General features: G+C 42.0%; 1 protein-coding gene and 1 long non-coding RNA gene across 2 annotated transcripts in view; one reads left to right on the forward strand and one right to left on the reverse strand.

Moving 5' to 3' along the window:
- Positions 1-11,276, forward strand: part of LOC118171073 — a 19,070-nt gene extending 7,794 nt beyond the window's left edge. The window contains exon 3 of the long non-coding RNA XR_004753029.1: positions 9,468-11,276. This is a non-coding gene — a long non-coding RNA (uncharacterized LOC118171073). The remainder of the gene's footprint in view (positions 1-9,467) is intronic.
- A 467-nt stretch (positions 11,277-11,743) lies between these two features.
- LOC118171068 (cytochrome c oxidase assembly factor 7) lies at positions 11,744-13,631 on the reverse strand. The gene is made up of 3 exons (XM_035333831.1): positions 13,471-13,631; positions 13,260-13,400; positions 11,744-12,356 (listed from the first exon to the last, which is right to left on the reverse strand). Exons 1-3 carry the CDS (start codon positions 13,574-13,576, stop codon positions 11,908-11,910), a joined length of 696 nt encoding a protein of 231 aa, XP_035189722.1. The 5' UTR covers positions 13,577-13,631; the 3' UTR covers positions 11,744-11,907.
- Between the last annotated feature and the right edge of the window lie 1,622 nt (positions 13,632-15,253).

A 15,253-nucleotide genomic window follows, 5' to 3' on the forward strand; every position in this document is an offset into this window, starting at 1 on the left:
AGAGAAAGAAAGAAAGAAAGAAAGAAAGAAAGAAAGAAAGAAAGAAAGAAAGAAAGAAAGAAAGAAAGAAAGAAGGAAAGAAAGAAGGAAAGAAGGAAAGAAAGAAAGAAGGAAAGAAAGAAAGAAAGAAAGCTAAATCTTTATCTTCTTTGCAACTCCGTGAGGTACTTTTGGAGAAGGTGCCTCCCCAGCAGGGTCTGGCAGTTGCCTGGGGGTTTCTGGTAAGGGCAGATGGATGGGGCTGATCTGTTGTATGAGCCCATCAGCTTGGAGAGAGAGGATTAAGGCAGAGACTAAAACATGTTATAAACCATGGAATCGTAGCAAGTACGAAGAACGCAGTTGTCTCATCCCTCCGCTTTTTAATGGAGATCGCTCCCTTTAATATATACAAATGTGTTGATTTCTCTCTTGAATCAATGACAAAATGTGTCTCTGCAGGGTCTCTTTTCATTAGGCAGTGTTTGTTGCTTGAGAGCAGCCGGTGGTTGGAGATGCTTCCTAGCAGCACCGCTGCACCAGGGAGGCCCAAGGCAAGGGGTTTAGGAGTCATGGAGTCTGACAATCCTTCCTAGTGTTTGCTGGAGCTACCAAGCTAGTGCTTGGGATTTTAAACCGCAAACTCTGAGATGTGAGGGATGAAGTAATGTGCGGGTAAAGCCATGTGAGAGGGCTTGGCTGGGATGTAGACACGAGAGATAACAGCTAACCAAGTGAATGTGGAAAGTGGGCCAAAACTCTTGGGAGCAGGAGGGCTAGCCTTTGCTTTGAGTGCCTGGGAGCTTAGGAAGAGGCAGTTTCTATTTTTCTCCGCATGAATAACAGCTACTGAAGAGTCTGTAAAATTATTTATTTTCATAAATGTGTTTTCTTTAGAATTTGCCAGTTCCCATGATCGTAGTGTTTAGTGCTTCAGTTCTGTTATTACATGGTCCTCACTGGGTTTCCTCCAATTCCCTTTGTCTGAAATGGGAGGTTATTAGGCTGAAAAACGATAGATTAAGCCACTTTGCAGAAGACGATGTATTTTTCCTCTTCCATCATATCAAACAAACCCTTTTAGGCACATTTACCAGATTAGGGCTGGAAAAACAACTCAGGCTGCTTAGTCAGAGCAACAGCTTTGGCCTCTTGGCTGTGCTTCCCAGGGAGGTGACAGAGCAGGGCTGTTGGTGCCAGCAATGGATGCTCTGCCATAGCCTCTCTTTTCTAGTGAACTGGACCACAGCCATTGGAGAGCATTCAGTTTTTATTTAAAAGTGTTTGAAATAAAATTGGGATGTATTGCACTTTATAGCACCTTTCCTAGAACAGAAATTGGGAGCAATAGGTTTCCACTGTTTGCCTTTCCTCTAATCCCAGATTTTTGTCAGCTGGCTGGGATTGCTGATGCAATCTTTTATTGGTATGAAAACAGCAGTGTATCACATGGCAGGCAAATCTCTTTTCTTACCAATAAATAAATAAAATAAAGCAGTTAATTTCTAACATGTTATTGTAACAACAGCACCAACAATAAGAATGAAGAGCAGTTACTTTAATGCAGTGAAAACTACATCTGGGACAATCCTCATTGCTAGCAGAAGTGGCTACTCCTTTATTCCGCCTCTCTTTCATTGCATAACTGTATTTTTACACTGACCCTTTGCTAGTTACCTCCTCTGATGCTGAGGAATCATATCTTGTCTGCACTTCCCATCAGGCTGAATGAACTGTTGTTTTTCACCTGGTTGTAGACCATACCCCACTGTAATCAACTCTAAATAAATGCTTGAACTGAGTGGGACTTCCCTTAGACTCCTGCCAGAGCCCTGGCAGTGAGTGCTGCTGTTGGAACAGGGTGATTCTTGCTTGGTTGCATATTGTCCTTTTGCTGCATTCCTTCACTGTTCCATGGTGGTTGAGGAAATCATGAGTTTTCTGCTGGGAGGACGAGCGAACACAAGAAAAGACTGCCTGCAGGGATTGTGAAGCCTCTAGTATGGGTTAGACAGGGCAGGTAGCTGTCATTTATGACAAACACAGATAAGTCTGCCTTGGGACAAAGATACAGACTGCAAAACCTCAAGGTGCCTTCTAGCTCAATTTACCCAGGCTTCTATATAGCACATACTTTATTAATATGCATATTAGTGTCCCTGTGTGATATGTTTTAATATCACTCATAATGCAATAAAATTTGATTTCCCCTGGAGAATATTCATGCAAAATTACCTTGTGTCATCAGCAAGAATGGAAAGAGTATGACTTGTGCATCTAAATACAACGATATTTTCATGATGGAAAATGGGTCAGCAGTGGTCAATATGCTGAAGAGCAGTGTCTGGTATGAGCATGCAACCTGGTAATCACCTTCTGTTTCTTTTCTTGAACTATGCACGAATGGTGCAAATTCCTGGAGAACAGCTATACCCTGAATGCAGTTCTATGAATGTCTCCTGTGCTCCGCCTCACCTCTTCATGAGGGCTGCCCCATGCTGCCTTCTCTGTCCTCTGAGCCTTTCTTGCAGGCTTTCAAAGCCACCAGCCCTGCCTGCAAAATCATTCAGCATGTGCACCAGGCACATCCCTAAATTATCAGCTTTGCTCCTATTTCCATCTGGTATAGTGACAGCAGGAAAACATATAAAAGGAAAAATATAAAAGCAGTATGGGCTTTGTCTGTCGTGACTCTCCCTTTCTCCCAGTATAGGTTAGTGGTGTCAATATTTGGTTGTGCTGTGCCACAGAGGTGGGTGTCTGTGTATTAACAAACCACCACGAGTCCTTACCAGTCTCCCAGCTATCTAATGTACAACTCTTTGCCAACTTGCTATGTTTACTGCCTCATTTTCTCAACTTTTGTCTGAGACCCAATGCTTTCTGTTCATCTGCTGGACCTGTATTCTTGCTTCCTCGTCTGCTCTTTCATTAGACTGGTCTCCAGTTTCCATAGAGACTGCAAGCCTCACCTTGCCCTCTGAATTAGTGTCCCTTTGTTGCATTTCATGACTGTGGAAGGACATTAGTTTGCTCCAGGCACTTAACTAGAGAAAAAGATGTAATTGATTCCCTCAGTGTAACCGTAATTTAAATGAGAGCAGATTCAGACTATGGAGGGACTACAGAGAGCAGGTTATTGTGCAAAGGTTATTGTGCAGGGGCTTTAATGAAACGGAGGTTCATGGAGCACTTGATAGCAAACGAATGCAGAGCGTTGAGGTCTCAAGAGGAGACAGGACCATTCTAATTCCTCTAATGCAAAAGCAACAATGTCCTTAATACAGAAAGCAAAGATTAAGAGACATTGACTGTAGCCCCTGGGCATTAGCTGTGTCTGCTGTGACCTGTCCCTCCTGTTTGCATGGCTGTGCACGTTATACCTCCTGATGTACTGCTGCTGTTGATGCATGTGGCTAAAATGAAATACATCTGATTGGAGCTGATGGTAGCATGTGATCTCATGTGCAGAAGGGCAGAGAAACACAAACCGCAGCTCTTCTCTGGCAAGCAGAAAGAGAGGGACCTACTGGAGTAGCATGCAGAAGCGATGAGGTGTGGGGACGAAGGCAGGCATGGCAGCAGGGCAAAAGAAGCCAAGTTGATGATGCGGTATCCCCTGGAGTTGCTGCCTGCCAGAAACATTTCCAGTTGCACCCCTCTGTTCCTGCAGAAATGAAAGAAAAACAGAGAAATGTTTTCATCCTATTAGCTCTTGAGTGCCCAAATGCCAACTATTAGAGGCCAGCACTGGTAGCCAAGGGAACAGTCCTCCCACAGGAAAATAAGAAAAATAAAGCTGAACAGCATGGAGAGAGGGCAGCACACAAAAGGCTTGCCAGATCATGAGAACATTTGGGTTTTGTTGGGGAGTTAGTGTTCTTTTTTTAATATAGATGGATAGCTCTACTCTTATATCCATTCTGAGCGCTTAGACTACCTGTAAGCTAAAGTGCTGGGGCACTCTTCAGCCTTTAATGGGTTTGGGAGAGCTTCAAACAGCTACTGCAATCCCTTCAAATAAATGCACAGCTGTGCCTGAATGAAAAAACTTGCTTGGTTTCCCACATCCGATTTATCTGTGCACCTATGCACCGATTCAGCCGTGACTACAGACAGAAGGTGAAGATGTCTGTGATGAAAAGCCACGTTTCTGTCCCAGCCCTCACATCTGCCAGGCAGAGGTCTGAACTCTGTGCAGGGCCCTGTTCAGTAAGTGCAGTGGCACATTAACAGCAGCATGCTGGTGCTGTCGGGGAATATTCCTATTGGGAATTTCACCCCCTACAGATTATAGAGGAATTAACAGATGAGATCTTAAAGTTGTGAGTGAGTCCAGAAACTGCAGGTATTTGAGAACAAGTTTGATCTGACTGGGGCTTATATTCCAGGAAACACCCGAATATGCCATGACTTGGATCTGATTCCTTTGATAAACTGGCAACATAGATTTTTGGATTGTGATGATTTACTTTAGAAACACACCTACATTGGAGCAAGCTATGGAAATTATCACCTGTTTAACTCTGAACAATGTAGTCTAGTATCTATACGGAGTCCTAGAAAGCTTTCTGTTGCACATAGGGTTACCGTAGCTCTTGTTGCACTGTAGAGACATTAGGGAAGAAAGCAGTTTGATCAGATGCTTCCCTGGGATCAGGAGTTGCTTCAAGAGCCACCAAATTGAATTACATGTCCTTTTTGCTTTTACCTATTGAGCAATGAGAAAAAATATAATTCATTTTCAATTAATCACATGTTTAAGGACAAGTACATGTCGTTTAAGGACATGTAAGTTCTAACTAGAAATAATTTCTTGGCTATGCAATTTATTCTGGTTCATTTTTGCTGTGACACCCTCTTCTTTTCTCCCTTTAGCATATTTTATCTGCTTTTTTCTTCAACAGCTCTAACATGAAGCAGCTTCTTAGAGTATGTAGGCCAAGACAAGGTACACTCCAGCAAGTCCTTCTAAACACCTCATAGGTCCCAGCTGAGAGAAAATGATGCTTGATGTGCTGGAGAAAGTGCGCAGAGTCCCTTGACTTTAACCGTATTCATAGTCTAGGCAGTATCGCACACGGCAATTTCCAACAAGAAATAGCATTTGTTTGTCACTTACTAGTTCAAGCCTCCAAGCACAGAAAGTAGTTAATCAATTCCTCTCCAGACAGTCATCTGATCAATTTGCAGTGTCATGACAAAAGCAGAGGAGAAATGTCCTATATCCCAGATTGCACACGGACCGTTCTGAAAGAAATGTTTCCAGAGCTGTTAGTATTAAGGTTCAGTACAATTAGATTTCAAGGTTGTATGTTTCCCAGTCGCACAGTATCTGTTTCAGCCTGGTGAACAAGAATTGAATAAAAAACCTTTGTTCTTTCATTCTTAAACATCAAAAGATGTTACTTTTTCTGTCCCTTTGTGTCCCCAGGCAATGTTAATGCCTTTCAAGAGCACTAAACGAAGCGTGAGGCACCTGAAATTTTCTGCTCTTCAGCAGTGCTAGTAGTAAGCTCCTGAGCACCAGGTGTCTTCACTTACCTCTATATGCCATTTTCCCAGCTTGTGTGTCTGATGTTGTCATTTTGCTCTAATAAAGGGCTTCACGTTTGCTCTCCAGAGGGTGATGTTTTCACTGGTGCTTCTAAAATGTAAAACTTTTCCACATAGGCTCAAAGTTCTCATACCGTGTTGCAACATATCTGCTTGTGGGATGACAGCAAGTATTCTGGGCTCAGTATTATAAAATGCTGAGACAAAATATTCAATGAAATAAAGCGGAGATTATTTATTTATTCAAGTCATGGATCAAAACCTTTGCTTGAAAATGTTCCCCAAAGAATGGCAAAAATAGCATGGCAAAATAACATGGCAAAATAAAATGGCAAAATAATATACATAAAATGTTTCAAGAAATATGCTATAGGGTAAGTACAGCCTCAGGTGGCAGTGTGTAACTGCATGACATCTAAAGCAAAATCACCCTTTGTTTGAGAAGCTTGAATGCCTTACGTTCGTTCTTAGGGAGAGATCTCTAGAGACACATACAGGTGTGTGTAGGGAAACATAAGGAAAGACCTTCTGGCCATAGGTCCCTTTGACAACCAACTCCACTCTATCTCAGCTTACCTCTAAGTAAGATCCTATGTGTTTCCTTTGTACCAATTGCAGAACAAATAAGCAAAACATAGAGAAAAGGCACACAACTTCCCTGAAGATAACACAGCCACAAAAGGCTGCTTGCAGTGTCACAGCTTATCTCTTTTGAGCCGTTATTAATAACAAACACTTGTGCTGAGGTGGTTATTGCATCTTTCTGGAATAATATTCCACAAACATTATCAGAATAACACTCAAAGGCAAGTTTCCCATCTTAGTGTTTCTTGTCTTGTAAAGAATTGACAGGTCCTTGCCATGCTAAACATTGTTTGGAGAATTATCAGTTTGGGCCGTCTCTGATCCTGCGTGACCTTAAGTAAGTCAATAACCATTCAGTGCTTGTTCTCCTCTCACATGCTATAGACATAACACAGATTTCCTTCTCGGGAGTTTGCAAACTGGTTGTCATAGAACAATTAGCATTTCTTGGGCAGGAAGCTCTATAGGAACATGGAGTACTTCCAGCCCCAGGACAGCTGGAAGGAAATCAGCTCGCTCCTTTTCAGTGCTTTTCCTGAGACAATGAAATGTTCTGACCAAGCCATCAAGTGTCAGAAGAGGGCTGTCAGAATAAGGATGTTTTTATATAAGATAGGGTAGCCTCATCTTCAAATTAGGAAATTACATCACAGCCAAACATGTAAGATTTTTCTTCCATGGCTTTCCCATCCCAGCCTTGTATGTAATGGCTCTGTGAGCTGAGAAGCAATTCTGTGTTTCTTGTGATTCGTGAAATGCACTAGAGTGGTTTGGGTGACAACTGCTGTATAAACATGGGGGGGTCATCTTTTTTCTTTCTTCTGTTTTACTAGAAGCCTCTTGGTTGCTAAGAAAAACTCTCCAGGGTATATTTAAAGCACCGTATTTCAGTTTTGCATTGACAGAATGAGATCTTAGAGAGAACTCCCACCACATTCATGATTTGAGTGGATGTGTGCATTACCATTATGCTGTTCACAAATCCCCATCTGAAATCGCCACACTAAAGTGGCCTTCATTTTGTAATTCCACATCACACAAATTTCTTACCAGTTGATCTAGGGGAAAAAATGGATTACAAATAAGACTATATTACAAAATCAATTACCAAATTACAAAGAAGACTGTAAAACAAAGTTTGTATGTAAGAAGTATAAAATATAATATTTGGAACTTATATACCACTGGTAATTGTAACTAGTGTTAGAGAAGAAGGCAATAACAACAAATTAGAAATACACAATTTAGTCTGAAATTAGTATAATTAGTGGTTATTGTGTTTGCTTCAAGAGTGGATACTGAAAATGAAAGAATTGGGAGGCTACAGATATGGAATAAGAAATGAGATATAAAAAAAATGGCACAGAATTAGATCATTAAAGTCTTAAGAGTCTTGCAGAAATCTGTTTTATGTGGATTCTGGGCCATGCTGTTGATACAGTGTCTGGAAAAGCAGAGCATGATACTAGTGTTTGACATGGAGATATGTACCAGGGACTTTGCTCAATCCTGCATCTTGGACTGTGGGTCTCTGGATCAGGGGTGTAATTATGGACATGTACATATGGCCTAACCTGGACTTGAAATGAATCCCTGGATGTTAGTTCAGCACACATTATTGCAGTAGTAAGTCATTGGATATATTGCTTATTTTCTGTTCTGTTTCTTGCTATGCTCCGACCCCTTTTCCTCCCTCTGCAACCTTGAAAAGCCCAACCCTGAGCAAAAGTTTCTCAGTTTAATGAATGAAATGCTGAAAAGTGCAAGGGAAGGAGGAATTCATCTTCCATCCACCAAACTCATCCTCCATCTACCAAAGGAGGAGAGAAGTTACCTGGGCGAGTTCCTCTCTCTCCCTTTCATGATAATGAAAAATTGCCAAGAGTGAATTTCTTTCCACATTGCACAAAAAGTTTGTACTGTATCAAGAACATGATATTATTTTGCTTTCTCAGTGGGGTGATTAACATGCAAAGTCTTCCAGACCATCCATCTGGGTGGGTGTGTACAGCTCTAGGAAGGCCCTACGCTACCTTCACACATTCTCTGCAGAAAGAAGTTGTTACTTGCAGCTGAATAAAGGTTAGCAAGCTGCAAAACTGCTTTTATTACAATGTAATGCAGAAACAGAACCACCAGAACAAATCTTTTTCTGTTTCCACGAGGTCATGCAGCTTCTTCACCTGGCAGCCTATTTTGTCCAGAATGAATCCAGATGACACGACACAACACGATGTGGTGCCAATGTTTTTCACATCTCAGTACAAAAACAGTGTTCCATTAGCGATCTTTTCACAGCTGCAGGAGGCATCCTGCAATGAATGCTTTCATGATTTAAAGCTGTGTATTCATAAGTGTATTTAATTAATTAGAGTTAGCCACCATTGCTTTTCAAGTATACTGCTGCTTTATTAAAGGATGTTGGCTGTATGCTTACATCAATACAAACAAATGAAAGAGAAAACAGACAGTGGTTTAGGAGCTGTGAAGCTGACTTAAACTGATCTACTTCAAAAATAATCCACCGATCCTGCAGAGATCAACCGGTCTTCCATATTTCCAGGTATGCTATTATAATCATGTATCTATCACACTTTTGTTATGACCTCAGAGGCATTGGAGGAACAATTTTCTTCCCAAGAGGACGTAAAATTTAGCCTTTGTAACATCAGGAAGCCGTTACAAAAAGAAAAAAAAAAAAAAAGAAAAAGAAAAAGAAAAGGCAGGAAGATAATGGCCTTTTGATAATACCCTCGTAATATCAGAGCAAGATGGTTATAAACCAAGATTTGCAGTACAATTTTCACCCCATAACAGATTTTGATTACATCCCCTGAACACCATTGAGAATAGATAGATTGCTGGGAACATCATTAACTACATGTAATTTATAACGTGCCAAATGCAACAGGCTGATCAGTTTTGATGTTTCGTCATTCTGGAATCCTATGAGACTCTGGAGTCTAATAGGAGCGGACCTTATGTACCTAATGTGTCTGTTAAAGCATCATCAGTATCTGTGTAAAAAAGATATAGCTGTGTCCCATGCAGGCAGCAAACTGTGTAAAGAGAGCCTGAAAACAATTTAAACTGTTTTTGATGATGCTTTAGTATAACAGAAGAGTAATCCTTAATTTGGGCTTGCTTTTTAACTAGCGGTACAAAATTGAATTATACTTCATAAAGTTATCTGTGCTAACACATTTGATGCCTTTTACACAAAGTCCATTTCATATTATTTAAAGTCTCTAAGTTTCTGTGAGTTTTCAAGTGCTATAAAAAAAAATCCCTTCCACATGCGCTTTATATGTGGTTTTAATTATCTGCAATGTGTCACTTTTATTCAGGATGTTCCCAGGTGCCTGCTTGCTGTGCTGTTTGGAAGTTCCCAGGGGGATCACTGCCAGTTATTAGTCCTCTTGGAAGAAAGCCTGTAGCAGCGTGGCAGGTTGCTTTGGACTGAGAATCTGAACAAGCTGCTCGGAGGCAGTGAGCATTATGAACTCCAGAGAAAGATCAGGGCTTAAAATTTCATCCTATTCCCCAATGCCTTGAGCCACCTGCAACTGCTTACTCTTATACACCCAACTCCAAACTATTTTTTTACTAGACTGCCACGTTCTTATTGCACAGGTAACCTTTCCCAAGTATTCCTCTAAAACAGCTCTGCTTTCTTGAAATGCTATAAAATGTTAACTGCCTTAAGAGAAAAACTAATCTCACTTTTGTCACCACTGTTTTTTTTTCGCAGGCTGCTGAAAACAGAGCCGTAGGCTTTACAACTAAGGTATGTAAGAATGTTTGCCATATACTGCCATCTGTTGTTCCAGTGTACTGATTTTACCACTATGCCTCTGTAGATTTATTCAAGCAGTAAGCATGTAGAGCATTCATGTTCTAAATCAGCAGTACCTTTACAGCAAAATGTACACACATGTATCACAAGCTTTACCTGTACGCATACACACCAAAATCATAAAAGACTGTGTGGTTGCATGAATATATTTACATATACTGCCCTACATATTTAGACTGCTGTGTCAGAAGGTGTATAATTATGGTTTGTATATACATGATCTATGTGATCATGTTTAATTGGAGTCCCCTATCTAACCAGTTGGTACATTGTTTCCTGAATCTATCAGAAAAAAGTAGAACGTAATGTTTCAAAAGCTGGCTGGAAACTAAAACAATTATTGTGTAATTGAGCAGGGGGGTTATCACTGCGGAATGGAGAGCGACCCTAAAGCAGCCAGGCACATGTGGAAGTCAGATATACACTGACTGAGTGGTTCACAAGATGCTGAAAACAATATTCAGGTTTTTAAAACCCATGTGCATGTCTTACCTGAAAGGGAATCTCCTGCCTTGGATACTTACCTGTAATTCAGTATATCTAGGTCAATTCCCAGCTCTTTTTTTTTTCTCCACAGTCTCAAGCAGCTCTCTTAAACTCAGCCCCTTCAGCTCATCTACCCAACAAAGTTAATTAATTTGCTTTCACTCCTGCTTCTCTCTTTCCTGTCCATTTCTTTGCAAGAGCTATAGGCAGAGATGTCTTTATGTACACACTGCCATATAGACTCATTTCTGTCTTGGGCTTGCCATCATCTGGACATGACTGAAATGTTTCTAGCTCTAAACTAACCAGGAAAAGCTTCACACTCTACGGACCTAAAGCAGAATTTACTCCAAAGCTAGAATCACTGCAGACTTCAACAGGCACTGTCCAGGATAACAGGAAGCCTGAATGAACCTCTAACAAAGCAAAGCATAGTATTTCTGTGTCCAAAACCTGCAAAATTAGCATGCTTTTAAAGTGAAAGTGGTGAGACTTGAGCAGTATGTGAAAGCAGCTGTGCCTGGTCCAGCCAGTGGTTAAGTTAGCTCAGAAAATTTGTGAGATCCACAATAGCCTCTGAAGGGCACAAACCTTCACACAGCAGCAGTCGATTCAGCCTGAGCTGAGCACAGAGTTATGGTTGTTGGTTATAAACGTTTGCATTGGAAAAAATAAGCAGATGTCATGGACTAGCTTTTCAGATCTCACTCTGCACGACTTTTTTTTTGTTTTGTCTGATGCTGTAATGCACTGAAGCTTACTTCCACCTGTCACCATGGATTTTTATATCCAAAATAAACAATATATTTTTACAGAATAGAGACTATATTCCTATATTCTATACAGACTCCAGAAAATAGAGATGATATTTCTCACATTCCTGTAAGTCTAAGAAGAGCTTTATCTTCATAGTACTTTTGTTGAAACAGCAAGACTGAAAGTTGAGGCAAAGCACAGCTCCCGTTTCACCAGGGGTCACTGGCTGCACACTCCCAGCTCTCAACCACAACCGTTACCTTCAGAGAATAAACCTACTCAAGTTTCTCAAACCAACCCTGTGGTACAAAGAAGCCTTAGAGCAGACCAGTGTGCTTGTGTGAGTGTGTTAGAGCTGGTCCTAGCACAAGCCTCAAAACTGAAGCAGCAGATGGGGGGAGAGCTTGCCATGCTTGAAACCATGAGGACAGATTTCCAAAAGGCCAGAAGATTTTTTCTTCCTTAAAGAAGAAAGGGATCTAAACAATAAACTGAAGAGCATACGTATTTAAAAAAGCAGAAAGGCACAGAGTTAGTCACATTTATTGCATCCAGAAAAATATAAACTTATTTGCATATGCAAATACTTACAGGATATTTATTGAGTGAAAACCATATGCTCATATGATTTAAATAACAAATTCACTTGCCATTTAAAACTGCATTCTTGGTAACTGCAACTGACAGTTTTACTCCCCAAATGTTAAAGAACTTGAAGCTTCTTTCTGTTCTTTATGCAACTGTTTCGCCCTGTTTTTCAAATCCTCTGCCTTGGCATCATTCTTCTCAATGCCATCTCCCAGTTTGTACATTCGGCTGGCATTGGCACAGGCCCATATGTGACCCAGCTCACACCCTTTCAGTGAGTACTTCAAAGCACGGTTCATGTCCTTAGGGATCCCAGGTGCTCCTTGGAGATATATTACACTGAGGTTGAAGCAGCTAGGAGCAAAATTGCCATCACAGGCCTTTGTGTAATAGTCTCTAGCAACAACTGGGTCAGGTTTATCATCATTTACCCTCCCATCGTGGGCCAACAGCCCAACGTTATGACAGGCATTTACTGACTTCTTCCCACCTTTCTCACATGACTTCAAAAAGGAGTTGTAGGCAGCTTTCAAATCGGGGTCGAGTCCACCTGTCAGCCAAAAGAAGAGAGTACTGTAAGGACAACTTGAAACAGATGAGAGCTCTCTGCTTCACAGCATGCTTCCCACTGCTCTCAGGGAAAGAGAGCAGCCCTCACTTGAGATAGAACAGTCAAAATTTAGGACTACAGAAACACTATTGCTGTCTCAGGTCCAAAAACTTTGCTGGTCTTCAAGTCAAGAAACCCTCATCCAATTCTCAGTAATCACAATAGTTTATGCAGACAAAATTATTTTTACCAGCACATATAAAGATCACCAAATAACTTACACTAGGCAAAGTATTCTTTTGCTGGTATACCTGTACAAGTGCTGAGACTGTTACTAGCTTCAAACTACAGTACAAATATCATATTCCTCACTGGTACTGTTATTTAAAAGACGACCCAGTAGTTTAACTGCACGCAATGACAACACAATGTCAGGTGGATATGGGGCCTACTTATGTGCCTGTAAGCAGAGCTACCAGCTTTAGGTCTATTTCTGCCTTACTTTCTGTAAGAAAGAAGAGCTAGACGTGCATATATCAAAATTTTGGTAACAGCAGCATTCAGTGGTGGATATACTTACTGCTTATGGACATAATTGTAAAGAAATAATATATGTGCCAGCCTAAAATTTAATAGGAAGCAGCTTAAGGTTTTTCCCCTTCCCTAGCTTTTATGATATGGCCATAAAAGGGGCAGGGCGTGCAGTTGTTCGGCAGTTTGGGATTAAAGGAAAAAAAAAAAAAAATGGGAATAAAGCCGCGATTACCCCGAGGGCGGGAAGGCCCGGCGCGCCGAGCCCGCGGCGCCTGAGGGCGCTGAGGGGACGAACGGGGCGGCCTGGCCTGGCCGGGCCCGGAGAAGGGAAGGCGGCGAGGCCAGCAGGCAGCCCCCGGCTGTGCCCACCTTTGCCGATGGCCTGGTAGGCCCCCAGCTTGTAGCAGCTTTCGCCGTGCCCGTGAGCCTCGCAGTTTTCGCGCAGCACCCGCGCCGCCGCCTGGAAGTCCTTCTTCACGGCGTCCAGGTAGTCGGCGAGCCGCTGGCAGCCTGCAAGGCACCGCCGGTCAGCAGGCAGCCGCCGGGCCCCGCGGCCCGGGGTCGCCCTGAAGCCGCTTACCCTCCGGGTCCTTCTCCTTGAAGCACTGATAGCTGTATTCGATGTGCAGGTTCGCTAGGTAATCCCTCACCTCCTCCTCGTCCTCGAAGTTGATGAGGCCGGCCATGCCGCCGCGCTGACGGGGCCACCCCCGGGCGCCTCCTCTTCCTCCTTCTTCTCCTCCTCTTCCTCCTTCTCCTCCTCCTCCCAGCCCCGGTGCCCGCTGAGCCGTGAGAATCCAGCCCTGGCACGGGAGCCTTCTGCGGAGTCCCATAGTGTAATAATACATCTGCAGTATTTTCCTTGCCAAGGTTTGGGCCATTAGGATATGTATTGCTGAGGTTTTACCCACAATCATCAAATCTGTAACTCGAGATATTAGTGTATGCCTTAATACACTGCACAGCTAAGAAGCCAGGGCTTTACTACCAACTCCATAACTTGCTGCTTGCATGTTTTTGTCTGGGATTTACAGCTGAATAATTTTTCAACTCAATTTTAGGACAGACGTGTTGCTGCTAACAACCTTTACCAGCAACTGTTCCTTTTTGTGGTACAAAAACTGGCCTTGCGGATGCCTTCTGAGGAGATGGGAATCCTGCATCAGAGTATGTGTGAGCAGAAAGTGCCGGGGTTGTTGAAACCACTTAGAGAGATTGGTAAGCAGTTAACTACACATGACATGACCTAGTTCTCTAGTTATGGATGAATTTACAGTGCTAGACAGTGTGATATTAGGGTACTTGTACGAAATACGGCACAGTATCCAATTCCAGCAGTTTCCAGCACAAACAATTTTCTGAGAGTAAAGCAGCACATTAGAAATGTATATGACAAGTTGCTTAGTTAAAATTATTTTCAAAGAACAGTTGCTTTGTCCCAGATGATTTCAGTAGCATAACATAGGCTTGTCAAGCTTTTGGGATAAATAAAACTCAGTTAAATCTTGTGTATAGTCTCCCATAGGAGGAAACCAGATTGTCTATTTACTGCTAGAGCTAATTGCTAGAACCATTTTGGGTCAGACTGCTGGCACCACCTGCTGGGCGTGCTGTCAAAATTCCACTTGTAACTTCTGTTCACATTATTGCTGTAGTATTTCCTTAAAACTTGTCAGGCTTTTTAGTGTTTGTGTTGGAGTTATTACACATTGTTCACACGAAGCTTAATCTCGTCTCCAAAGTGCATCAAGCAAAAGCACCGACACGTGTGAGAATGCAAGTAAGAAAGTATCAGTATTTGGCCCATGCTGACTGGTACCTGTTATGTCCTCTGGTGTTCTGAAGAAGCTCTTTGGAAGATGAACTGCTTTTATACCAGCTTTTATATTGTTCATCTGAGAATCAGGCTTTGAAAAAAATCACTTTGCACAGGCTCAGTAGAAACTCTTGAGTTCAACTGGTTTAAATCCCCGAAGAGTCTGGTCTTGTTGGGATTTTGTCTTTGCAGTTTCTGATGCAGAGGCAGAGTCAGTGGCTACTGACAGAGGCTACTGCAGCTCCTCAGTACAGTGGGGCAGACCAGGAAATTGCACTGGGCGGGGAATCTGTCTGTTGCTTCAAAGTTTTCACTGAGTCCAGAGAGGGAAAGAAAAACAGTTCCTATCATAAATTCAGATGGAATGACAAAAAGAAGGTGAAGACATACAGTGATACTCAGGTTGAAGTGATTGAGTGAATTTGTCAAAATCCTAGTCTAAAGAATTGTGCCTAAAACTGACCTTTGCTGCATAGTCCTTTAACGGGTAAAATTGTTTGGTGTTTGCAAAATATTTTGTCATCTTTTAATGACAAATGTAAGTTAT

Source organism: Oxyura jamaicensis, chromosome 8 (assembly GCF_011077185.1).
Source record: "Oxyura jamaicensis isolate SHBP4307 breed ruddy duck chromosome 8, BPBGC_Ojam_1.0, whole genome shotgun sequence".
Classification (NCBI taxonomy): Eukaryota; Metazoa; Chordata; class Aves; order Anseriformes; family Anatidae; genus Oxyura; species Oxyura jamaicensis.